At 40.8% G+C, this 27,667-nt stretch overlaps 2 protein-coding genes across 2 annotated transcripts in view; one reads left to right on the forward strand and one right to left on the reverse strand.

Annotated features, from left to right (window-relative positions):
• Positions 1-521: 521 nt before the first annotated feature.
• Positions 522-15,404, forward strand: LOC124111714 (alpha-protein kinase 1-like). The gene is made up of 6 exons (XM_048393826.1): positions 522-723; positions 9,415-9,572; positions 10,749-10,991; positions 11,582-11,645; positions 14,699-15,076; positions 15,175-15,404. The coding sequence occupies exons 1-6, from the start codon at positions 522-524 to the stop codon at positions 15,402-15,404; spliced, it is 1,275 nt and encodes a 424-aa protein (XP_048249783.1).
• A 9,526-nt stretch (positions 15,405-24,930) lies between these two features.
• Positions 24,931-27,667, reverse strand: part of LOC124111721 (gastrin/cholecystokinin type B receptor-like) — a 28,581-nt gene continuing 25,844 nt past the window's right edge. The window contains exon 3 of the mRNA XM_046471501.2: positions 24,931-25,872. Coding sequence (XP_046327457.2) covers positions 25,109-25,872 — 764 coding nt within the window. The 3' untranslated portion in view covers positions 24,931-25,108. The remainder of the gene's footprint in view (positions 25,873-27,667) is intronic.

Below are 27,667 nucleotides of genomic sequence, written 5' to 3' on the forward strand. Positions count from 1 at the left end.
CGGCAGGTGAAGGAGGAGAATCGGCAGGTGAAGGAAGAGAATCGGCAGGTGAAGGAAGAGAATCGGCAGGTGAAGGAGGAAAACCGGCAGGTGAAGGAAGAGAATCGGCAGGTAAAAAGGGGGAAAACTGGCAGATGAAGGAGGAAAACCGGCAGATGAAGGAGGAAAACCGGCAGATGAAGGAGAACAGGCGGCTTAAGGCAAATGTAAGTCAGATACAAGAATGAATTCAGGTTTAACACCAATGTGAAGGAGGAAAACCGGCAGGTGAAGGAAGAGAATCGGCAGGTGAAGGAGGAAAACCGGCAGGTGAAGGAGGAGAATCGGCAGGTGAAGGAGGAGAATCGGCAGGTGAAGGAAGAGAATCGGCAGGTGAAGGAGGAGAATCGGCAGGTGAAGGAAGAAAACCGGCAGGTGAAGGAAGAGAATCGGCAGGTGAAGGAAGAGAATCGGCAGGTGAAGGAGGAAAACCGGCAGGTGAAGGAAGAGAATCGGCAGGTAAAAAGGGGGGAAACCGGCAGATGAAGGAAGAAAACCGGCAGGTGAAAGAGGAAAACCGGCAGGTGAAGGAGGAAAACCGGCAGGTGAAGGAAGAGAATCGGCAGGTGAAGGAGGAAAACCGGCAGATGAAGGAGGAAAACCGGCAGATGAAGGAGGAAAACCGGCAGATGAAGGAGGAAAACCGGCAGATGAAGGAGAACAGGCGGCTAAAGGCAAATGTAAGTCAGATACAAGAATGAATTCAGGTTTAACACCAATGTGAACAGCATAATAGTCTTGTGGTGGCGCGACACCTTGATGTTGACACAGGCCATACCTACAGTGTTGGTGATACGTCTTCTGTCTGCACAATGCCGTAATCGAGTCTCTGAACTGCGAGATATTCTCTTCGACTATTTATATAACTACTAGATAAATTGTAATCAGTTCTTGGAACTTTAAAATTACGAAAATGAGAGATGTGCACATGAATTCGTATTCCAGTCTACATGTACTTATGAAATGAGCTAAGGAAAAATGAAGGGTTTGACATTCAGTTAATAACTCACATTGGTGACTAAGCGTTATTTTATTGTCTGGGTTATAGCTAGTTATTGTAGTAACACGTCCCATTTTAATTCTGGAAACCCAAAAGTCCAGAAACTCTACGCTCTTTGCCCAGTCTCGGTTAAAGGTATTTACAAAATTAAACATGCCGTTTTCATGGGAACATACCAAGGAAGAAAAAATGAAAAAAAAATTGTTTAAAAACTTAATATTTAGACTATGTCGCCCATGGGCCTGCCCATGGGCGAAGTTTGGCCCATGGGCCTGCCCATGGGCGAAGTCTGGCCCATGGGTAGGCCCATGGGCAGGCCCATGGGCGAGAATATGTTCCTTTACTTAAAACTCATGTTTTTGTTTCGCAAATACATTTAATGTATTCATTCAAGTATCATGACACAAAATGTAATTCATTTTAACTTAATTCAACGATTTTATAACGATATTGAAATATTTCGCCCATGGGCGAGAAAAAGGTTTGGCCCATGGGCGAGAATATGTTCCTTTACTTAAAACTCATGATTTTGTTTCGCAAATACATTAAATGTATTTATTGAAGTATCATGACACAAAATTTAACTCATTTTAACTTATTTCAACTATTTTATAGCGATATTGAAATATTTCGCCCATGGGCGAGAAAAAGGTTTGGCCCATGGGCGAGTATATGTTCCTTTACTTAAAACTCATGATTTTGTTTCGCAAATACATGAAATGTATTCATTGAAGTATCATGACACAAAATTAAACTCATTTTAACTTAATTCAACGATTTTATAGCGATATTGAAATATTTCGCCCATGGGCGAGAAAAAGGTTTGGCCCATGGGTAGGCCCATGGGCAGGCCCATGGGCGAGAATATGTTCCTTTACTTAAAACTCATGTTTTTGTTTCGCAAATACATTTAATGTATTCATTCAAGTATCATGACACAAAATTTAACTCATTTTAACTTAATTCAACGATTTTATAGCGATATTGAAATATTTCGCCCATGGGCGAGAAAAAGGGTTTGGCCCATGGGCGAGTATATGTTCCTTTACTCAAAACTCATGGTTTTTTTTCGCAAATACATTAAATGTATTTATTCAAGTATCATGACACAAAATTTAACCAATTTTTACTTAATTCAACTATTTTACGGCGTTATTGAAATATTTCGTCCATGTTTACGTCAGTCCCTTTCAAGCATCAACTAACTGTTTGCAAAGTATATTGTATCATGTGAAATATACTTTATATTATATCATTACATTACTATTTAAAAAGGGCATTTGGTTGGATGTTTCCTTTAGTTCTACAAATTTCACCTGTTTTACATATTGTAGCGATCTTTAATGAACCCGGCCTTACCTCTCAAAACGTTTTGACAGTTTATCATACGAATTCATGTGCGTGTACTCCAATTCATTGGAGTTATTTTCCACAACATTAAATTTTAGTTAGTTTCTAATTCATTTCCCATTTAATGTCCCGTTGATACATCACACTGGGCAATTACGTGACACCAGGTATGCAATATACAGGTACGCGTGCGCGTATTTTAATGAAAAAAACTATTCGTCTTTTATTGCATAACGTTTGGCTGAATATCTTACATTCTAACGAAATCTCGAAATAATTATTTAATTACATGCGGTTTCGAACTGACCAGTGGGAATTATGTTTCAATGCGATTGAGGAAAACGTGAGTGAATATTGTGACACTAAAGCAACTTTTAACTGCATTGTCACTTTTGGTATGAAAATGGTAACAGTTCAGAAAAAACAACAGCCTCCTTATGATAATTCTCATTAGTACGTTGTATCTAATTACAGTGTCGGCCTTATTTACAGGTGATTCTACAATACCTGCTCTCGGTCAATTACGATCTACCACACCACGCGTGAATAAACAGTTATGCAGGTGTTGCTGTGGGCAAATACCTAGCCTATATGTTTATTTTTTTTAGGATACATGTTTTACAAATGTTCGTTGATATGTGGATATATTAAGCACAAAGACAAAAAAATGTTTATGAAAGATGAATTAGTGCCTTGATATATTCATCGAGATGTGTATTATCGTTTAAGGGGGTCATTCAATAAACGTATGTTTGGAGGAGATATCAAAGGAGCCGCCCAATATACACAGTGTCGTCCGGTGAACTACCACCCCACCCTGTCCATTAGAGTTATGTAATCGGTACACAAATATATTTGATGCGGTGTCAGTGCGGAAGGAGTTTGAATTACGTCCGCCAGTTGTCACAGAAATCCTCAAAGTATAGAAACAATAAACAAGGTCAATCCGTACTAATTACCTAGTGACGCACGTAACAACGACTGTCAATAGGGAAAATGGTGAAAACAAATTGAAATAGATTTTAATAAAACATTACTGTACTACATAACTCGCAAAAGCGGTGCCTAAAATTTTTGACCGTGTTATGTGTGTTGTAAACTGACGAATAGCAAGTAATTGTCATGCTGTACGCATGGTTCCATATACAAATTCAGTTATACAACCGGTATGAAACTGAGAACTGAGATACCAAGTACAACCTGCATTCACACACGGAAGCAATATACTTGTGTGTATGCCCTCTCCTCTAAAAAATGTATCACTAAAGTATTTGCATTGTAATAAATATAGTAATGATAAAACTTGGTAATTTGGTAGGTCTCCGACAGATATGATTTTCAGTTTTTTTACACCTTTGATTGATACGGATTACGTACATGTAGTCTAGTCACTGTCTCTAATGTATCTGCTTGTTAGAAATTTCAAATGTCTTGTTATAGCACTGTTCCTAAAATACGGCAGTTTCTTTTATCGGGTATAAATAGTTGATTCGTCTTGTCACGCAGTCATTTTTTACTTGATCGAATGATTTCCACAAAAAATTACGGCAGAGAGTTTTGTATTTTATTATATTTTTAGAAGATTTTAGAAGATGCTTACATCACTGTATCTCAGAACGTAAAACTGATAACATTCAAACATGTAATTAGTACACAGTTAATTGTTACATATAATTTCCTGCATATTCCTTTTTGAACAAAAAGCCTACATGTATACTGATATCGGTGTCCACTGTTAAAAGGGTATTAGTGCAGTCAGCCATGGTAAATGGAGAGACAATAATAAGGTGATTAATTATAGTCTGTTGCAGAATATGCGGTATAAGTGTAGTCATTGATACATATACACATTACACATATACAGATGAAATACACGATATGATGCAGTGCAAGAACAAATTAAGATACGGTTTCTATTAAAAATAATTATACGATTTTGGATTTAATTAGCATGTTTAAATTTTCAGGCCAACACGGCTGAGATACAGCATCGGCATACTCAACTGGAGTTGTTTTCTGCCGGTCGTAAGTTCATTGTTTGACTGAGCACACTCGTGTCGGGGTTGCGATATTTTGAGAAAGGTCTCAGCATGGGACTGTTAATTACTTGTAGATGTTGGGTGCGGTTAGGACCAAACTTTTTCAGCTCAGAGTGTTAGTGGTCCTGGAACCCATAGTGTCAAACAGGTTCTGCACAAAACGTCCATCAGATTCTATTGTTCAGCAACATTGTCACTGAATTTCAGAACTCTGGCATGATATAATAATCAAGGATTTCGAAGGTGAACGAGAGGAAAGGCAGACGCACGTGGATTTACCCTCAGGTTATTATTGTCTGGAGTTCACATTTTGGGGCATTTCATATACTAATTGAACAGAGTTCACCTGCACATGTCCACTTTAGTGATACAGACTTTAACCAAAAATGCAATGAGCCGTAGCTCTTAATCCCTTATAACAACGGTAACAACAACCAGGGTGAGGACACAGTAAGGTTAAACCGTGTCCAACAGACAATCTGAGGTGGCTATCTCCCATCAAGTCAGCTCTGTTTTTAAGCGCATAGTTATGTTTTTACATATTGAAATAAAAGGAATGAAAAAAATTATATTTAACAAACCTACACATTACCAAATACAAAACTGTATAACCCTCTCTAGACTTCGTTCCAATTAACCTGGATCATTCAACTCGCTCGCGAAGGTCGTATGCGACTTTAAAGTGAATACGTCTACAGTGTACAAGTAACTTTTAACTGTATCATATATACTCATGATAAGCAATTATTTTCGTTCCTAATTCGAATGAGCATATTCTGAGGCTAAATCTGCAAAAGGACAGATAAAATATTTCTTTGTACAATGCAAACGATACAAACGTAGCGGCTGATAATAGAGACAATGATTTAATAATCTGCAATATATCAAGTGTTCTCGTTCAATCTATTGTACATATTGAAGTGATTGTAAAGTTTCAAGGAGTACTAAAATGTTGTGGTATTATGAATGTATTTAGAATATGAATAGCGAAAAACAGTCACTATATCGGATGTACATGTATAACTTGTCTTCCAACACCACGCTTGTGCCGAGGCCCATGGTCATAAAACTAATCGGTCCCATAAAAGGAGCAAATAGTTTCGCAGATACTTCTTGCTATGGTTCACTCACAATTGTCAGACGACCTAATCATCAGTCAGACCAGTCAAGTGTGACCAGCGTACCTGCCTGGTTTTGGCTCCTAATTACTGAACTGCCCAATACTTTCATACTGTGGGCAAAGTAAGCGGCCTCGTTGAGTGATACAGACTAACCAGATTATGATTGTGTTTGTAAGTGCGTTTAATCTGTGTCGGGTTGCAGTTGTTTTATTAGTCAAGACTACGGGTAGTTTTTTCAATGAAACCTTTTAGCCGTTGAGTTTGTTTTGCATTCATTTCATTAAATACATTGTTAGGTAGAATAATAACACGTTATACGGATAAAACATCTCCCTAATCTGAGTATAATCTCACATGTACTCTAAGTACCGTACTATATTACTTTGCGGAGACACTGAGTATAATTTTTTAGTTGGCATTGTATGCTGTCTGAATGACTTTACACAAATCCCTGCATTCAATAGACCCGTGAAGATCTTCAACAAACCATTCTTGGCGTAAAAGGGCGACAGCGCTTGTCCGTAAGAAGCGACTACCGGGATCGGGTGGTCAGGCTCGCTGACTTGGTTGATGCATGTCATCGTATCCCAATTGCGTGGATCGATGCACATGATGTCAATCACTGGATTGTCTGGTCCAGACTCGATTATTTACAGACCGCCGTCATACAGCTGAAATATTGCTAAGTGTGGCGTTATACAACTAACAAACAAACAAAACACAAAAAGAGAAAGTGTATGAGTACTAAAACTTGCAATAGATATGCCTACCCTACGTACACACATGTGTCCCATTCGACAGTCTACAACACACGAATAACTGTCAAACAAGTTTGGGTACCCTTTCTGTTCAGGCAAGTTATTTAGTTCGATAATTTTATATTAAAATCCTTTTCAATTTGTTTTCATCCTTTTTCCCTATTCCATGCATGTTTATGTTGCTACATCTTATTGCTCATGTTTCCAAGTATTGTAAAACACTTTAATGTTTCTCCTTCTAAATCTAACGTTATAATATTTCCGGTCATTGCCATCATCTAATACACAAGAGATGATACCAAGACATATTTTATTCGGTTTTATGGTCTATGCGGTCTTACAATTGATTTTATTAGTCTTTAAATCTTATGTCTAGTAAATATTTTCACAAACAGGGCTGATATATAACTGATATAAGGAATGTAACATCCAGTTGAGGACTGAATACGACGTACGTTAGTCTGGTAACGACATTTCTACAATTAATATTTTGAATAAGCCGTTAATACGCCAGTTGTGACAGGGATGATGGTATGGTAGATGTAGCAGACATATTGACAGCCGTTGTTACGCGAGTCACTAGGTTATTAGTACGGCATTGGCCTTGTTGATTGGTACTATACTTTCTGTGGCCACTGGCGGACGTAATTCAAACTCCTTCCACACTGACATCGCACCAAATATATTTGTGTACCGATTACATAACTCTTACTGACAGGGTAGGGTGGTAGTTCACGCGAAACGGACGACACTGCGTATATTGAGCGGCTCCTTTGATATCGCCTCACAACGTACTTTTAATGAATGACCAATTAAACGATGATACACATCAGGATCGCGGAGAAAATACAAGCTTCGTTCGCGTTGAATATATATATCAAGGCACAAATTCATCTTTCATAAACTTTTTGTGTCTTGGTGTTTAATATATCCACATATCAACGAAAATATGTAATACATGTATCCACAAAAATATACATGTACAGGCTAGGTATTTGCCCACAGCAACACCTGCATAACTGTTTATTCACGCGTGGTGTGGCAGATTGTAATTGACCGACAACAAGTATTGTAGAATCACCTGTAAATAAGGCCGACACTGTAATTAGACACAACGTACTAATGAGAATATGAGAATTATCATAAGAAGGCTGTTACGTTTTTCTTAACTATTACCATTTTCAAAAGTGACAATGCAGTTAAAAGTTGCTTTAGTGTCACAATATTCACTCACGTTTTCCTCAATCGCATTGAAACATAATTCCTACTGGTCAGTTCGACACTGCTTGTAAATAAATAATTATTTCGAGATTTCGTTAGAATATAAGATATTCAGCCAAACGTTATGCAATAAAAGACGAATAGTTTCTTTCCATTAAAATACGCGCACGCGTACCTGTCACGTAATTGCCCAGTGTGATGTATCAACGGGTCATAAAATGGGAAATGAAATAGAAACTAACTAAAATTTAATGTTGTACACGCACATGAATTCGTATGATAAACTGCCAAAACGTTTTGAGAGATAAGGCCGGGTTCATTAAAGATGTTGGGTGCGGTTAGGACCAAACTTTTTCAGCTCAGAGTGTTAGTGGTCCTGGAACCCATAGTGTCAAACAGGTTCTGCAAAATACGTCAATCAGATTCTACTGTTCAACAGCATTGTCACTGAATTTCAGAACTCTGGCATGATATAATAATCAAGGATTTCGAAGGCAAAACCTTTTCTCGCCAATGGGCGAAATATTTCAATAAATCTGTAAAATAGCTGAATTGAGTAAAATTGTGTTACATTATGTGCCATGAAAATAGTTAGAACTCCTGCATGTATTTACGAAACAAAAACATGAGTTTTAAGTAAAGGAACATATTCTCGCCCATGGGCCTGCCCATGGGCCAAACCTTTTTCTCGCCCATGGGCGAAATATTTCAAAAATCGTTATAAAATCGTTGAATTAAGTTAAAATGAGTTAAATTTTGTGTCATGATACTTCAATAAATACATTTAATGTATTTGCGAAACAAAATCATGAGTTTTAAGTACAGGAACATATTCTCGCCCATGGGCGAAATATTTCAATATCGCTATAAAATCGTTGAATTAAGTTAAAATGAGTTGAATTTTGTGTCATGATACTTCAATAAATACATTTAATGTATTTGCGAAACAAAATCATGAGTTTTAAGTACAGGAACATATTCTCGCCCATTGGCCAAACCTTTTTCTCGCCCATGGGCGAAATATTTCAATATCGCTATAAAATCGTTGAATTAAGTTAAAATGAGTTAAATATTGTGTCATGATACTTGAATGAATACATTAAATGTATTTGCGAAACAAAATCATGAGTTTTAAGTACAGGAACATATTCTCGCCCATGGGCGAAATATTTCAATATCGCTATAAAATCGTTGAATTAAGTTAAAATGAGTTGAATTTTGTGTCATGATACTTCAATAAATACATTTAATGTATTTGCGAAACAAAATCATGAGTTTTAAGTACAGGAACATATTCTCGCCCATTGGCCAAACCTTTTTCTCGCCCATGGGCGAAATATTTCAATATCGCTATAAAATCGTTGAATTAAGTTAAAATGAGTTAAATATTGTGTCATGATACTTGAATGAATACATTAAATGTATTTGCGAATCAAAAACATGAGTTTTAAGTAAAGGAACATATTCTCGCCCATGGGCCTGCCCATGGGCCTACCCATGGGCCAGACTTCGCCCATGGGCAGGCCCATGGGCCAGACTTCGCCCATGGGCAGGCCCATGGGCGACATAGTCTAAATATTGAGTTTTTAAACAATTTTTTTTTCATTTTTTCTTCCTTGGTATGTTCCCATGAAAACGGCATGTTTAATTTTGTAAATACCTTTAACCGAGACTGGGCAAAGAGCGTAGAGTTTCTGGACTTTTGGGTTTCCAGAATTAAAATGGGACGTGTTTAGTCATATATTGTTAAATATAAATCTCCCTTAAGAAACAAGGTATGTTCGGTCGGTAAGAGGCATGGAAAACATTTGTTTGGACCACCTGAGTTTGTCTGTATACATGCTTGTACAAACGTACATAATGTCAACTCTTACATTCCTTCTTAGGGCTTCTCGTCGACAGTAACGGAAGCAACAGCGACAGCAACGACGGCAACAGCGACAACAACGGCGATAGCTTCTACATCGGCAGCATCGGCAGCACCAACTTCAGCGGCACCAGTGACGGCAGTGACAGCAGTGACATTAGGCACTTTGGCGACACAGTCGGTTCCAACTGTGAGTATACTATGTAGTTAATTCTCATTGACAGTATAAGATTCATCTTTGTTGAATAACTCTCTTGCCATGTAGCCTAAGATGCCTGAATTAACTGTCCATGACATTGTCAAAGTGACCTCATTTTAGTGTTTAGCTTCACCATCGCTTTTTCTTCCTCCCCTCAGCATTTCAGTTAAACCTCGTATTCAACACTCCTGTGCATAACACAATGTTCCACAAAAACATCTCGTGATTCCGGGATCGAATGGCAACATATGCTGCTCGTAAGGGGCGACTTAGTGGATCGGGGGATCAGGCTAGATGACTTAATGGATCGGGGGATCAGGCTAGGTGACATGGTGTATCGGGTGATCAGGCTGGATGACTTAGTGGATCGGGGGATCATGCTAGATGACTTAATGGATCGGAGGATCAGGCTAGGTGACATGGTGTATCGGGTGATCAGGCTGGATGACTTAGTGGATCGGGTGATCAGGCTCGATGACTTAGTGGATCGGGTGATCAGGATCGGATCGCTGCTCACAATATCGATCACATTGTCATGATATTGTACATTGATCTGTTTGTTGTTTAACGCCACACTCAGCAATAGTCAAGCCACACGAGACCCTAGCATGGTGATCTACCTTCAGTTGTTGGCGATGTATAGACCTTTTTTATATTGTATTGTTACATATATTGATATCATTTTATGGTTGTATGCTAGTTTTATATTTTAATCGGTGATATTCTAGTTATCGTACTGTCCATAGATGCCAGTTTTTTAGATAGTCTAAATATATGTATTGATAATGTATAACTTCTCGTCACGATATGGCTGAAATATTGCCGATGTGACGTTAAATATTAACTCACTCACTCCAGCCATATGACGGCGGTCTGTAAATAATCGAGAGGCGTCTAACAGGATCGGGTTGTCAAGCCCACCTACTTGGTTAATGCATGTCTTTGTATACCAATTGAGTTGATCGATGCTCATGATGTCAATCACTGGACTGTCAATACTGTTTACAGATCGCCGTCACATAGCTGCAGTATATAGTACAGTTTATTGAGTTATTTATATAAATATCTATAATTACAAGAAACCGTTACTTCTTATACTATTATACTATACCTTATACTATTCTATCTCTTCAATGGATATTTTTTTTTCTCAGAATCAGGTAGTCAACAATAGGAGAAGGGATCAAAGACACAGACAGAGGACCGTAAACATGCTACGACAACAGCAACAGCAGCAACAGCAGCAACAGCAGCAACAGCGGCAACAGCGGCAACAACGAAGAAGGGAGGAACAACAGAGGCTTGCCCGGGACCAGCAACGACAACAACAGCAGCAGCAGCAACAACAACACTACCATGCTCTGCTGCGTGTTTTAGATGAGGCGCGAAGGACTTCGGTGAGATTTCGTTTCATCTGAACCGACTTTGTACCTTTTTCGTACCTCCTTAATGCAACTACAACAAACACTCCTAATGCGCTGTAATCAGTTCATGAAAGAATCCGACAGAGGACAATAGTGCGTTAGTGTGTTTCATTGTCACATTCGGGGCAGGGGTTGGCAAGTCATCTAAGGCGCCGCAATTCGCTCTGCAGAGTTCCTTAATCAAAGCGGATCGTTGCTCAGACCCGTGAACATCCGGTTTAGAGTAGATCTTCAGCAACCAATGCTTGCCATGAAAGGCGACTATGCTTGTAAGAGGCGTCTAACGGGATCGGGTGGTCAGGCATAGTAACATCGTGTTATCGTATCCCAATTGCGTGATTCGATGTTAATGATGTCAATCACTGTCGATTATATAGAGACCGCCATCATATAGCTAGACTATTGCTGAGCGCGGCGTTAAATCACAAACCGACAGACGACCTCTATAATAGGAACGTGATAAATAATGATTTGAATCGTTTATATATATATATATTCCTGGTAAGTGGGACTGTGTATCCGATGGTTGAGAAAGGCTTTAAGTATTGTTTGTTTCATTACAGAGAAGGGGACGCGTCCGCAAACCGGCAGGTGCTGTACAGATGACCCTGGGAGGAGGCATGACCAGTAAGTTGACCCAATGTGTCTAGATGTATCATTTACAAAGGGAGGTAATCAACACATCGACCGATTCTACGTGGGTCAGCCTAGTGTCGCCACCGCTGGCTTGTCAGCGTGAATATCCGGGTCAGACGTGACCTCAGCAACCCATACATGAAACAGGCATCTAACGGGATCGGTGGTTAGGCTCGTGACTTAGTTGATGCATGTCATTGTATATTCAAATAGCGTAGATCAATGTTCATGTCAGTCACTGGATTGTCTGGTCTAGACTCGATTATTTACAGACCGACGCCATATAGCTGGAATATTGCTGAGCATGGCGTTTACCAACAAACAAAAAACACTTTTCACAGAATTTACCCTCAATCGTTACTACTGCTACCACTACTACTTTCTTTATATTCTCCGGGTGACCCCGGACAGAACAGATTACCCAGTACCCGATTCCTGTTGAGTTCATGTATGGACCAGTCCAAATGTATGATTGTACTCCTTGATCATTCTACCATCCCATCAACCACTGTTCGCTTGTCAGTCAAATGTTAGCTGTAATATTGCTGACTGCGGCGTTCTACAACATTCACCTCCTCACCTTTCCACATGCAATGGTGACTCTGCCTCCCTGAAACGTCCCAGATACCTATGACTTCGTGTTCGAATCCTTGTTTGACATGATTGTTTCGAGGTTTATCATCACCATACACCTGCTCACCAAAGTGGTTAAGGCTGAGACCTGCATCAATTCTCGCTTTCCCCCAACATCAAGCTGTTCTGTTCTCTGTAAAAATACATCGACATATTATTACATGAATCAACTTAAGTACTGTTCGGCACTTAGAAATTGTGAAATTTTAAAGATTTACGGACAGGATTGGTGTTGGAAGATGCTTGCAGAAGTAGATAAGTGTGTATCTTGGTCAATGAATAGGTGTTTCCACCCTGGTGTTTAAATGGTTTGTTTCTCCTTACTTCAGGTATTGTAACCAACGACCAGGCTTCGTTCATCCGAAAAAGGCAGCGATAGGTGTCCACCCTCGGTGGCCACAAGCTGTCATTGGCGACAAGGTTAATCTGGCGTTACATCCTCAAATGCAGTAATTTAAACTATAGTTATAAACGAATCATTTATTCTCTAGGAATTAATTCTTTAGAGCAAACATTTTCCCGTCAATTTTGAAGCAAGATTGATTTTCTGCTTTATAGTACACTTTAACAGTGTTTATGTTAGTGCATACACTTCCGATACTCGTCCGTCCACTAAAAACAACTTCAAGAAGGACATTACAAACGTGATCTGATCGTCATGTATGTTTAAAGAAGTGATTGAATAATTCTGAACTTAACAAAATATTGTTTCTTCTTCAGGTGTGGTGACATGTTACCTTCTGCAAAACCTGCCAATTACGCCTCTTCATGTGCAGGAATTGACACCCTCTGATACACTCGATATCCATACATCTTATCCATAAACTATTCAGAGCATTTCATCAATCTTGACAACTGGCATGATCCAAAGATGCCAACTTAACATGTTGGAATTATCAGGATCTGTTTTGTATGTCCAAAATTTGGTACAACATCCTCCTTTTGACACAATCGTCCCTGAAGGTGTTCATGTGTACCATCTGATGACTCGGCAGCTCTGAGGTGTCGAGGGGTGTTTCATGTTTCATGGCTCAGTTTCTACCTGAAACACCCGCTAACACTTTCTAGTTGAACGATGACTCGGTTGTATTCAGAAACATTTTCTCAGGTAATTTGTATTTGGTCAACGTCAGTCAGGGGATTGTTGTGAAAAAAATTAATACGAGCATTGAAATGAGCGTGTCAGACCTTACTGGTTGCGTAACCTCAACAAAATATTTCAGTTTGTTTTCTGGATACAATGAGTTGAAGACGTCTCTTCCTAATCATGTGCGGTGCCATGGTAGGGTTTTGGCAATATTAGTCTACAACGAAGATGGATGTTTGTTGAACAGAACTAAGTGTCCAGGTAAGTTTCAAACTGTGCGTATTTGATGGTTAAAACGTGTGACTTACTTTATACACAGGCCGTTCAAAACACCTCTCTTAAGACATTCAGAACTCCAAGATGTATAGAACAACGCGTTTGTAAATTCAATTCTAAATTCTTTAGACTGTTCCTAACAACTTTCTTAAAAAGTACAAAACGTCCTACCTATCTATTTTTCCTTGACTCATGCGCCTTTGGTCAATTCAGTTCTAAGTTCGTGTTCCTGGACACAAGTCGAACTGAACAGGCACCCTTGCCGCAGCTGTACACCACACCGTCTACCACACCCGTCTACCACACCTCCGCTCTAGTCTATGGTGAGTACTAGTATATAAACTCTAGATCTATGCAATTTAACTGGATACTTTATATTCACAACGAAGAACGGAAACGTCCCCTGACGCCACTCGATTGCACCTACAGCCTTAGACACCAGTTGGCAAATAGTATCTATAAGTAAAAATAGGTTATCATGCGAGTGTATTTTTGGATAATAAATATCCTGTATTGGGAACAGACATTGTATTTAGCGAGTTTTGGCCTCGCCCACTCACCCACATTTAACAGTTTTTTTCTATATGCTCTCGAGGTGACCCAGGGCAGAATAGATAACCCAGTACCTAAACGTTGTTGATTGTACTTACGTTGATCATTCTACAATCAATCCCATCGACCACTCTTCGCTTGTCAGTCAAATGTTAGGTGTAATATTGCTGACTGCGGCGTTCTACAACATTCACGCCCTCCCCTTTCCACATGCAATGGTAACTCTACCACCCTTAGATATTCCAGAAACTCCAGTTCAATACACCTCGTCAAAGAGGAACAGGTCTGACGTACATGTATATGATATTAGTGTGTAAATCGCAATAACACATGTTGAAATACAATTCTTGTCAAATAAAAAACTCAATGTATATCGAGTGGGGCCAGGGAATTCTTTGAATAGCGTGTTTGTCTGATATATGCTGAAATAACAAACGAGTAAACCAGTCTTTGAATTAAGAAGAAGATTTTTTAAACATTAAGTTTTTTTCTAAAGATTATGTCCAGCCTCAGTCGCCACCAGCCTCAGTCGCCACCAGCCTCAGTCGCCACCAGCCTCTGTTGCCACCTGCCACCAGCCTCAGTTGCCACATGTCTCCAGCCTCAGTTGCCACCAGCCTCAGTTGCCACCAGCCTCAATTGCCACCAGCCTCAGTTGCCCCCCTGCCACAAGCCTCAGATGCCACATGTCTCCAGCCTCAGTTGCCACCAGCCTCAGTTGCCACCAGCCTCAATTGCCACAAGCCTCAGATGCCCCCCTGCCACAAGCCTCAGTTGCCACATGTCTCCAGCCTCAGTTGCCACCAGCCTCAACCTTCAATGGCCGCCGTCCGACAGCATCAGTTGCCACCTGCTTCAGTCGCCACCAGCCTCAGTTGCCACCAGCCTCAGTTGCCACCAGCCTCAGTCGCCACCAGCCTCAGTTGCCACCAGCCTCAGTTGCCACCAGCCTCTGTTGCCACCTGCCTCCAGCCTCAACCTTCAATTGCCGCCGTCTGACAGCATCAGTTGCCACCTGCTTTAGTCGCCACCAGCCCCAGTCGCCACCAGCCTCAGTTGCCACCCGCCTCAGTTGCCACCAGCCTCAGTTGCCATCAGCCTCCAGCCTCAACCTTCAATTGCCGCCAGCTGACAGCATCAGTTGCCACCTGCCTCCACCTCCACCTGCATCAACTTCCCTCTGCCTCAGGTACATCATCTGACATACACTAAACTTGCCAGACTCTCTTACCAAACTAATCCGGACCAGCCAACATATCCAGCTGTCCATGGTCTCACTGTAAACAAAGTTATAGTTTCTAAAGTTGTTGGTAGATTCTTGATGGCAAGTAATAGATGTTCCTATCCTGATGCTTGTTAATTGCTTCTTTCATATATTTTAACTAAAATCTCCTCATCACTTCAGGTGTCGTTCCGACTGACCAGTACGCAGCCTCAGTCACCTTAACAGTTACCAGGCGTAGTTGCCGTCCATCCTCAGTTTCCACCAACCTCAGTCTCATCCTCCAGCTGCCATTGGTCTCACCGTCAACAGTCCAACGGTCACTGACTGATTCCTCCTTCACGGTCAGCGACCACGCCATCTGGTGTTGCCTCCTAAGATGCAGTAAGTAAAACTGAAGCTGTAAACGAATTATTCATACTGTAGGAGTTAATTCTTAATGTATATAGATACAGTTGTCATATTAGTGCATGCAATTCCTACATTATTTGTCCGTCCACGATTAAACATAACTTCACAAAATGCCACATGTATGTGAATTGATCGTCATGTTTGTTTACAAAAGTGATTGAATAATTCTGAAATTAACAAAATATTGTTTTTCTTCAGGTGTTGTGACAGCTACCTTCTCCAACATCCGCCAATTACACCACTTCATGTGCAGGAATTGACACCCTCTGATACACTCTATATCTATATATCTTATCCATAAACTATACAAAGTATTTCATCAATCTTAACATAACCAGAGGGGCGGTCGGGTAGCCTTGTGGTTAAAGAGTTCGCTCGTCACGCTGAAGACCCTGGTTCGATTCCCGACATCGGTACAATGTGTGAAGCCCATTTCTGGTGTCCCCCGCCGTGATATTGCTGGAATATTGCTAAAAGCGGCGTTAAAACCATACTCATTCACCCACAATACCAGGATGATCCAAAGATGCCAACTTAACATGTTGGAATTATCAGGATCTGTTTTGTATGTTTAAAACTTGGTACAACGTCCTGCTTTTGACACGATCGTCCTCTTACAAGTCCCTGAAGGTGTCCATGTGTACCTCCTGATGACTCGGCAGCTCTGAGGTGTTGAGGGGTGTTTCATGTTTCATGGCTCAGTTTCTACCTGAAACACCCGCTAACACTTTCTAGTTGAACGATGACTCGGTTGTATTCACAAACATTTTCTCAGGTAATTGTATTTGGTCAACGTCTTTAGTCAGGGGATTGTTGTAAAAGAGTTTAATACAGGAAGTATGTACTCGTATTGAAATGGGCGTGTCATATCTCACTGGTATCTTCCGAGAACGTATCAAATTGCATTTGGTTAAAACGTCACCTCAACAAAATATGTCGGTTGACATTCATGATACAATGAGTTTAGGGAGAATATTCCCAATCATGTGCGGTGTAAGGTAGGATGTTGGAAGTATCAGTCTACCACTGACGTCAATGGATGTTGAACAGAACTCAGTGATAAGGTAAGTTTCAAACTGCACTTATTTGATGGTTAAAAATGATTAGACTCACTTATAGACAGTCTGTTCCAAATAACTTTCTTAGGAAGTTCAAAACTTCCTCCCTCTCTTTCCCTTTACAAAACACGCATTTGGTCAATTCAGTTCGCGGCTTGTGTTCCTGTGTGTGAGCAATGACATGTGATCACAATCTCAACTTTTACAGGCACCCTTGCCGCAGCTGTACACCGCCCCGCCTACCACACCCGTCTACCGCACCCGTCTACTGCAACCGTCACCGCTCTAATCCATGGTGAGTGTATGAACGCTCGGTCGCTGCAGTTTATATGTCTGTAGTATTGATTGTATACCAGTTGTAGTAGTCACTGTGGCTCACCAAAGTATGGAAGCGTGTTAGTGCCAGTCTCCAAACATATTACCATTACACTTTCGTCTACGTATGCGATTTTGTATAATTATTATGTATTCGTTTCGTTACTCAGACAGTGATATTGGCTTGTGAAGTTGCGACCCTAGTTGGACACTAGTTTATACAAACCTTTATGTTTAGCTGATTACTAATTAAATGTTTGGCAGCATGTTTATTTGGCCTTTTTCCATATTTTTATAGCATACTCAGATCATTTCAAATTGTCAAACAATCAGCTCTGAAATAAAAACACAAACTGCAGAATTGTACTGCAGAATTGTACCTTCAGTGCTTCATTGGATGATGACGGGTATTGGTTTGAAAAAGTTTTTATAGTTTTGATAATTCTCACGCTTTAATATTCATGTTTTACCTCCTAAACCTACTTTACGTAATGGAGAAATCATGACAAACAACATATGCGAGTGATTTCTTCAGCTTCAATAATGTTATGGTTGATATATAACTCCGCTAAAGGTTTGAGTAATGACCTATGGTTGTTGTTTCTTTGTTTTTAGTTGGAGAACATTTTGTACTCTCCTTATTGGTGTAAAACAGTGCGACAAATCGATAGTAGACGATACCTTCTTCTACGTAGATAATATTATATACGTAGATGCTATATTTTAGACTGTTGCACTAATACGCTTCCATACTACAGCCCTGTCATATATCAGTAGGCAAATAATGATAGAAATAGTAGTATAGCATATTTATCCATAGGGGCAAGGGTACTGGTTATTTCTGAATTATTTTCAGTAAAATCTCACTGATCATTAAAATTTCTTCTGCATGCTTATTGTCTACATCCTTCCGTTGTCACATTATTTTCATTGTTTGCGAAGCGTACCGCAGCAACGTCACGTCATATCTAATCATGGCTTGCATATAATGAATAATGACGCCATTCCTTGTTGATGACGTCAGTCTGTTTGTGACGTAGTCAATCTGTTATTGGAACTGAGATTGTCTCCACTAGTGACAAAACAAAAACACCTGGGATGACTGGTAATATAGAGAATAACCCTACTCACTACTCGGAATGACGGATCATATGTCCCTAGTGAAATAATGTTGAACTCCCTTGTCAAGACTCAGGACAAATTAATTCCCTCAGGATAGATCATCAGTCACTCTGAGCTGCCAGTAGGTTACACAGTCCTGCCCCAATATTATAGTAAATGTGTCGGTGTAGATAATAGACGTATGAATATATACATGCATGTTTAACCAGCCTCCATCTGCGTTCATATAAAACGAATGTATCTCTCCCTCCAACAGGCATTTCCTCCGAATACCAGTGGACTAGTGTGGACCCAGCTTCTGTCCTCCACGATGTATATGAACTCTCAAGGACTGGAGTGTCCCAATAGCCATGCTGCTCCAATATCTGTGCTTGTCACACTGAAGACGACAACACGACAATCTGTATAATCATAGTTACAAAGGATGCTTACTACATATCGGATATCAGTTGATACAGTTAACTAAGTCTTTCTTCATTTTAAATCCCTTCTCCTAGATCAGTTATAATTGTCTTTCAACGTCACCTGTTTTGGGGTACAACGTAATTCTTACGTCCCTGTTCTATTACCACTTACTCAAAAACCGTCATATGAAATTTATTTTGGTCTCTATCAGGTGGATGGATATATACAGGTGCAGTTGAGCCATGCTGCCCTGGATATATACATCTGAATACAAATAAGTACAGATCAAACGTGAATATGTTGACACTCGGGGAATTCAAAAGTTTAGTGTTTATAGTTGAGGATACACACAGGTTGCCGCCATGCTTCAAATTCTTTCTGCATTTGTCATCTTAATTTGGAAACTTTCTTTCGACCTTTCATGAGAATGGATATATACAGATGTGGTTGAGCCATGCTGCTCTGGATGTATTCATTTGATACCTTCTAAACAAGCCTAGTCTTCAAAGTATGAGTACAAACAGGGTTATCAAACCATAATTAAACTGCACAAACAAGTCAAAAAGTCAATCGAAAAGTTGATCTGGGTCACATTTGACCTTGTCATTGCAAATTCCAGTGATATTAATTACGATAAATATTTCATATCTATAGCCAAACATTCAATAAGTATAAACGTTTTACCTTGAGGCGACAGCACGGCATCGTGGTTGAAGTGCTTGTAGGGTTAGGTTTGATTGTTAGCATGTCACAGTGTCTGATATTCTGATATTCTTGATATACAGCTAAAAGCAGCAAAAAGCCACAAACCCATGATAAAGATGTATATATTTCTATTTATTTTTCGTACTCCTTTCACTGTCTCATTGTAACGTCTTGTAAGAACACGTGGCTGTTTAAATGTGTGATTACGTGGTGTTTTCCCTCATGACATTTGTAAATTTGTTTTTAATAAAGTTTTAAACTTAGCTATATCGTGTTGTCAAGTTGTCACCTGGTTACTATTTGCTGCCACGTCTCGTGCCTGGATCCCTGAGCGTGGGTTCGAATCCCAGATCCCAGTTTGTGAGCACCACGCTCTGACTGGTTTTACCTGTGCTAAATGTGTACGACATGCATCATTTCAGGCTCTCCCCCCACATCAAGCTGCGTTTACCTCCCAAATGGGCTCCCTGACTATAATGGAGAGTGGTTTTCATTTATAACAGTCAGTCTTAATTCCAAATTCTTCCCTCTAAATTGGTATCAACAAAACATTATACACAGAACAAGAATCATAGACAACGGGCTTATATGTGATGTACGACAACAGAAACACGAATAGTAAAATGTGTTACATGATGTGTAACAGTTAACGCTAATGGCGGACACATTCGGTGTTGAATGCCGTCTGAATTCTTCGTGACCAACTCGCGCTATTCTGGCACAAGCCTAATGGAGACTGGTGTCCCTCGAAGGAATGCAGAGGCATGAACATAAGATGTTGCTTCAAACAAGAACGATAACTCCTATTCTACCAGCATCAAAGTTTATCGACAAAAACATGTATTTTGTTAAAGAGCACATTTATCAACCAATTCAACTCATTTATTCTAATGCTGTGTTTGCAAATTAAGATTGTAAACTTAGATGTTTCATAAAATGACAATAAGAAGGTGGGTTTTGGTTTAATAATAATTTCCACAATGTAATATTCAAACCCCGTGATGTTCCGAGTTAGACGTGAGCTCCAGCTTGCAGTGAGAGGTGACAATGCATCGGTTGCAATTGGTCAAGCACGGCGACTTGGCTGATTGCCTGTCATTGTACCACCCCAGATTTTGTTGTGGCGACATTGTTGTCTGATTCTCATGCACAGAACAACTTCATTTGAGTTTTGGGACATTACGCCAAATATTACACAACTTGAGTTTTCGAAATGTGTCGGTATATACAACATCAAAGACACATATTGTAATATATGTTGGACTAAGAATTTTCTTTTTCAAATTTCGAACTTCTCATGTATGTGCGTACGTAATTTTTGATATACGATCCACCATATAGTTGTGATTATTTTCCGAGGAATCTAAGTTTACAAACAACCTGCAAAAAATATATTCAGTTCTCTTATTAATGTAATAAAGCTATGTGATACGGATCGGACAACAGAGGACATTCGTCACCACTCGCCCATTTCCGTAACCTGCAAGAAGACTCGTGCCCCTATTGATGAATAACTGGTGCATTACCGCTTTACCAAGGCATCGCTGGAGTGTAACGCGAATGACACCGTGTGTTACTGGTGCATTACCGGAGCTTTACCAGGGCATCGCTGGAGGGTAACGCAAATGACACCGAGTGTAACTGGTGCATTACCGGAGCTTTACCAGGGCATCGCTGGAGTGTAACTCGAATGACACCCGTGTGTAACTGGTGCATTACCGTAGCTTTACCAGGGCATCGCTGGAGTGTAACTCGAATGACACCCGTGTGTAATTGGTGCACTACCGCAGCTTTACCAGCGCATCGCTGGAGTGTAACTCGAATGACACCCGTGTGTAATTGGTGCATTACCGCAGCTTTACTAAAGCATCGCTGGAGTGTAACTCGAATGAGACCCGTGTGTAACTGTTGCATTACCGGAGCTTTACCAGAGCATCGCTGGAGTGTAACTCGAATGACACCTCTACATGTGTATACCTCATAACGTATCTACGATGGTAAATGCTTACATATATACCTCATAATCTATCTACTGTGTTGCATACTTACAATATGCCACATTGTGGATCTATTGTGTTGGATAATGACAACTTTACCTTATGTCTACACTGTGTTGTATACTTACATATACACCATATAACATATCTACGTGAGGCTAACACCTTCGCTTGCAAATGAAATCTATCCATTGATGTAATGTAAGGGTTAGCAGATACCATTGTGCCATTACAGTAAAAGTCAATGTTGGGTTAGGGATAAGGATACGATGGTTAGATTAAGAGTTAAATTGATATTAAAAGAGAGATGTTGACATTAATGTGGCAATGGTTAGTATGAAGATTTGGTTATGATTAAGATAGGATAAGACTGATATTAGGGTCTAGGCATTACTGGGGATTACAGGCTTCGACTCCAACCGAGAAACGCAGTGAACTTTGTGAAGCCGAATTCAAGCGGATATCGAAGAATCAGTAGTCGAGCCACGAGTAGACATGTAATTGAAATGGATTAAAGTATCAAGGAACCAAGATCACGAGGTCCAGTCCAATTAGAAACTTCAGACCATCATGTTCAAACATGGCCCTCTTAAGTTGAGCACTAAACGACCCTGAGATGAACCCCTTCCTGAGACTGTATATCTTAAGTTCAGCTAATTTACATAACTTCAGCTTCTTAGATTTGCTGACGCGTCTTATGACAGCGCCCTTGCTTCCATGCACAATAGCGAGATGACAGCGTTCTAGTTACTATTGAAGACTACAGTCTGGGGAATGATCTTATAAAAGCTGTAGTGAAGTAGCAGCGACCTCAACTCGGAACATAAAACATCAGTGGTGAAGATGTAAAAGGGCATATGGTTTCAGGACAAGACTAGATGCGATTGTGGACTGATTGGTACCAACCTACACAATTCAAACACACATGGTACCAACCTACATGGTACCAGGCTGGACGGCACCTGTCTACACGGCACCTGGCTATATGACGCCAGCCTAGATGGCAAAATATTATATGACACCAGCCTACATGGCAACAGCCTATATCTCGCCAGCCTAAAAGGCACCTGACTATATGACGCCAGCCTGCATGGCAACAGCCTATATGACGCCAGCCTAGATGGCGCCCGGCTTTATGTCGCTAGCCTGCATGGCACCTGAGTATATGACGCCAGCCTGCATGGCACCTCGCTATATGACACCAGCCTGCATGGCACCTCGCTATATGACGCCAGCCTACATGACACCTGGCTTTATGACGCCAGCCTAGATGGCACCTGGCTATATGTCGCCAGCCTACAGGGAACCTGGCTATATGACTGCAGTGGGATTACAGCAAGACAGAGAACCCGTTTGATAGTGGTAGAGGGAAATATCAATGGACAGCGCTACCGCGACGAGATCATCGGCCCTGTTGTTCTACCGTTTTTGCGTCGTCATGGCCCAGGCATTACCTTTCAACATGACAACGCCCGGCCTCATATTGCTCGACGTCTTCGGGATCCCTTCAACAAAACAACGTGAATGTCATCCCTTCTCCGGCTTGCTCCCCTGATCTCTCACAAATCGAGCATATGTGGGATGAGATGGATCGGCGCCTTCGACGTCAACCACGTGTTCCACAGACACTCCAGGAACTTCGAAAGATGCTCCAGCAGATATGGACAGATATCCCACAGGACTTTGTGCGACGCCTGATCCATTCCATGAGACGAAGATTTGTTGCTTGCATCGCAACCAGAGGTGGACACACACGCTATTGATTTGTAAGTTGACATTTTGGGATGTTCATGGGTTTTTTTTATGAAATCACGCATTTTCTGAAGTCAGTATGGCAAATTAAACCATTTGAACACTTATATGAGTCTTTTATCTGTTGCAAACCGAAATTGTTTCAGATTTGGTAAAAAACATAACTTTGCATTAAATCATCGTTCTTCATTGTTCTTTTCCATTTATCGCGTAATTATCTTATATATGATATTAGCCGACATTTTAAGAGGTTTAAATGGCATCAGTCTATGACACACGAGTTTTAATAGTACCAGCCTGTAGGCATCTGTCTATATGGTGCCAACCTTTATGGCAGATCCCCGAGGTGACGTCTGAATCGGAAATAAGATGGGAATGTTATTTAAGTGATGGTACATAAATATCATAAAGCTGTGTGTCCCCAACGGTTCTGTTCTATGTTGACAGGTTGACCTCAAGCTGAGGAATTCATCGCAAGAAAAAGGTTATTATATTCCCTATGTAGACAACCTTACATCTGTAAAGCTAAACAATTATTGGTTCGCATTTCCTTGCAAAATTTGTGGCTTTGGATTACTTTGCCTATATTTTCACATTGGAAACCTCTAACTGAGCTTGTGCCTGATACTTTCCTTGAGAACAGTTTCATTGACAAACTGAGCTTCGTCATGGACATTTTACCACATGTCGACAATGGGGCAGGGACTTACATGTTAATATCCTCGTACACTGTACCGACCTTATACAGTCTCGGACATTGGACCGACCTTGTACTGTCTCTGACATTGTACCGATCTGTACTGTCTCTGACATTGTACCGACCTTGTACTGTCTCGGACATTGTACCGACCTTGTACTGTCTCTGACATTGTACCGACCTTGTACTGTCTCGGACATTGTACCGACCTCGTACAGTCTCTGACATTGTACCGACCTTGTACAGTCTCGGACATTGTGCCGACCTTGTACAGTCTCGGACATTGTACCGACCTTGTACAGTCTCGGACATTGTACCGACCTTGTACTGTCTCTGACATTGTACCGACCTTGTACAGTGTCTGACATTGTACCGACCTTGTGCAGTGTCTGACATTGTACCGACCTTGTACAGTGTCTGACATTGTACCGACCTTGTACAGTGTCTGACATTGTACCGACCTTGTACAGTGTCTGACATTGTACCGACCTTGTACAGTTACCATGCGTGTCCATACTGAGAATCAGAGTAACACCAAGACCCCTCCACAATTATTATACATCCTTGTGGCAACACAAAGAGTTGATCAATTACAAAAGAATGTGTATTTCCCGCTGCAGAGAAGCACACCCTACATCCAGATTATTTTTAATTATTTCATATTTTCTTTCACTTGCTTTTTTAACTTCATTCTGATAATTTTGTTACCAGAAATCCAATATACACATGAACACTGTTCCGTTATGAACAAGTTTATTTACACTATCACCCAGTGTTTTGAGCAAAATGTACTTGAAACTGTGGTGTTCGTGAAGGAATACAAATATCATTCAGGAATGGAGAAATGTTCAATTTAAATAACGGTCATCCCGAAGAAAAACACCAGAACTCCAAAAAGTAATACTCTAAAAGAGTCGGAACAATTATGTAAGGATGATCGCTACCAGTCTGTAATGTCTTCACAAATATGCTGCATGCTATCACGCAAAGTCGTCCAATGGGTTTACACACTTTCCCGCTACAAAGACGTCCCAAGGTGTTGAGCACTTTCCCACTGGAAAGACGTCCTAAAGAATGTTTGTGTTTGTACACTGTCCGGCAGCAAAATCGTCACGAATGTGCTGCAGAATGTCCTGCAGCAAAGTCCATCCTCAGTTAGTCAATATCATAAGATGGAATCACTTTTTGCCTTGTTAGACGTGATGCCACATATATGTGCTAGTCACTTGTGCATCACTTTGAGGGAGATGTGTGTGCCAGCCGTCGTGTATGTGTTTTCCCTAGACACATTGCGTCTCTTACCCAGGCAGGTCCTGATGAAGGCTTGTCGGAACTTAGTTGATATGAGACTATACACAACAGGGTTAGTGCAACTGTTAAGATAGAACATAATCCTTGCAAAACACAGCAGGTTCCAGAACCCCTCAAACCCCAGAGCTCTGATCTTGGAGGGATTGGCGAAGATCATCCACAGGCTCACTGTCCTGAAGGGAAGATGGAAGAAGAAGAAGAGAAGAGTTATTACCACCAACATGATGACAACCTTCCTCCTGGCCTTGTTCTTGCTGTGACATCTCTGTTCATCCAGCTTGTCACTGAACCGGAACTCCTGCACCAGCGCCCGCGCTATGACGAGATATAGAATAGCCAGAACCACAAACGGCAGGGTAAAGAACACCACGAACAGACAAACTACGTAGCCCTTCTGCCAGGGTAGGACGATGGATTGTCTGCAAACTTTGATAGGAGTCCCGTCGTAGTAGCGAGAGTCCCGGTACACTGAGATTCCCAGGAAAGGCATGCTGGACAGCATGGAGATGAACCAGATGACCAGAACGATGAACAGCTTCATGGACTTGGAGTAGATCTTGGTGTCCCTGATACGGAGGGGGTGGCAGATGGCCTGGAACCTCTCACTGGCGATCACCATCATCGTCAACACTGAGGCATGGGCCGCACAGCTCTCTAACATCGGGACAAGAGTGCCTGGAAAGACAATATAAAGCTGAAGTTGTGTAACAAATCAATTACGAAACAACATATGGTAAAAGAAATTGGTTGAAAGGACACGAGTTGGTTGGTACTTATAATGTGTAGTATAATTCAATTAGTCAGCAACTATTTCGGCAATCACGCGTTCAGTAGACCCCCCTCCAACAACCTGGCCCCTCAATATAACTAGTATGCTTCTTATAAAGACTATTATCTTCAGTGGTGACCCAGTTTTATCTTTACCACTGGTTCTCTTCGCGATATTTTACCGTGGGCAGTTTGCTAAACATTAAACGATCCAAGAACTGAAGTCATCCCTAATTTGCCCTGCCCTTCCCTACTCTACAATCTCTACTACCCCACAACCACCACTCCCAAGGTCCAAGCCTCATCGCAACCCTCCCGTCATCTACTCTACAGCCCCTGAGTGATTGTTGAAAATGTGTGTCCTAATTTTATAGCTAATTTAAGTTGTTGACCTGCTTTCTTACCACCTGTAACCATATATGAGTGTCTGTTTATCTGCCTAACAGTTTGTGTGCTTTCAAGAAAACACGATTAGGAAAAGCATTTAATAAAATAAATTCCATGTTTGTAAACTTTCAGGAGATTAAATCGGAATGTTTTCTTCTGCGTTCGCTTTGTTGTATCTTTATCAAGTAGGGGATATTCGCTAATGTCCAATCACTAATGTCATTTCATTTCAATATCGTCATCATTGTGTTTGACATTTTGGTATAACGGAACATGGTGCACTAAGATTCAACACACGTCCATGTTTAATTCATAATTCAGTTACAGCCATACATCGGTTTCCACATAAACTATTCCAGGAGAGCACTAGTTTTAGAAACAAGATGTCTGCCTCATGTTTCTTGCACAATTCAAGTTTTTGGCAGAATGTACCTAAACGAAGTCACATTAAAGAAGCGAAGATCATCCGCAGAGACTCGCAACATTTATTGTTTATTTCTGCTCCGGGTTCTTTCTAGGAAACAGGTGAGTATATGGGAGCAGGGCCACAGATGCAGGTTACCTAGAACCCGATGGGAAACATCTAATACAATAACGATCCTAACTAAAGCGACATTTAGACATTGCCAATCAGGGGCGGTGGGGTAGCGTAGTGGTTAAAGCGTTCGCCCGTCACGCCGAAGACCTGGGTTCGATTCCCCACATTGGTACAATGTGTGAAGCCCATTTCTGGTGTCCCCCGCCGTGATATTGGTGGAGTATTGCTGAAAGCGGCGTAAGCCCATACTCACCCACTCACTCACTTTAATTAACATGAATTATTGATAAGAAAAATGCCCTAAAAGTCTTCGTTTATCGTGCTTGTTTCCTTTGTGAAGTGGCACAAACACAATCTGATCATTATGGATCCTACACAGCGGTAGTTTAGTGTATAAAGAATCTATATTCTAATGGGGGAAATAAGGTTTCGACACACAATATGTATGAGCGGGCATTATCTACTGGAATTAAAACTGACGAACAATCCCAGGCCTCAGATTCATCACGCTAACTAATCGCCGTGAGTCGGCTATTAAGGCGGATGTCGCTATCGGCGCAACTAACGCTATACCGCTTTACTCCTTCCATTCTTAAACGTCTGTTATTAGCAATGCCAATCACAAAACAATGTCGTGTTCATCCTGCAGATTGTGCACAGTTCTATCACTTTAATCGTCCTTGAGCGATGTTCCTAAACTGGGCGTTTATGCTTGATGAGGTTATTCCCTAATAGTCCAGGCAATCCCGGCCATTTTTTCACTTGATAATTGGTGGC

This window comes from Haliotis rufescens, unplaced genomic scaffold, assembly GCF_023055435.1.
Source record: "Haliotis rufescens isolate VD_foot unplaced genomic scaffold, xgHalRufe1.0.p SCAF_12, whole genome shotgun sequence".
Taxonomy (NCBI): Eukaryota; Metazoa; Mollusca; class Gastropoda; order Lepetellida; family Haliotidae; genus Haliotis; species Haliotis rufescens.

Excerpts from the sequence above, each read along its gene's own strand:
- LOC124111714 (XM_048393826.1), top strand. The coding sequence starts at position 522 with ATGAAGGAAGAAAACCGGCAGGTGAAAGAGGAAAACCGGCAGGTGAAG. Across the intron at positions 11,646-14,698 it reads CCTGGGAGGAGGCATGACCA|ATTATGTCCAGCCTCAGTCG; the intron begins GTAAGTTGACCC and ends TTTTTTCTAAAG. Across the intron at positions 15,077-15,174 it reads TTCAGTCGCCACCAGCCTCA|CCTCAACCTTCAATTGCCGC; the intron begins GTTGCCACCAGC and ends ACCTGCCTCCAG.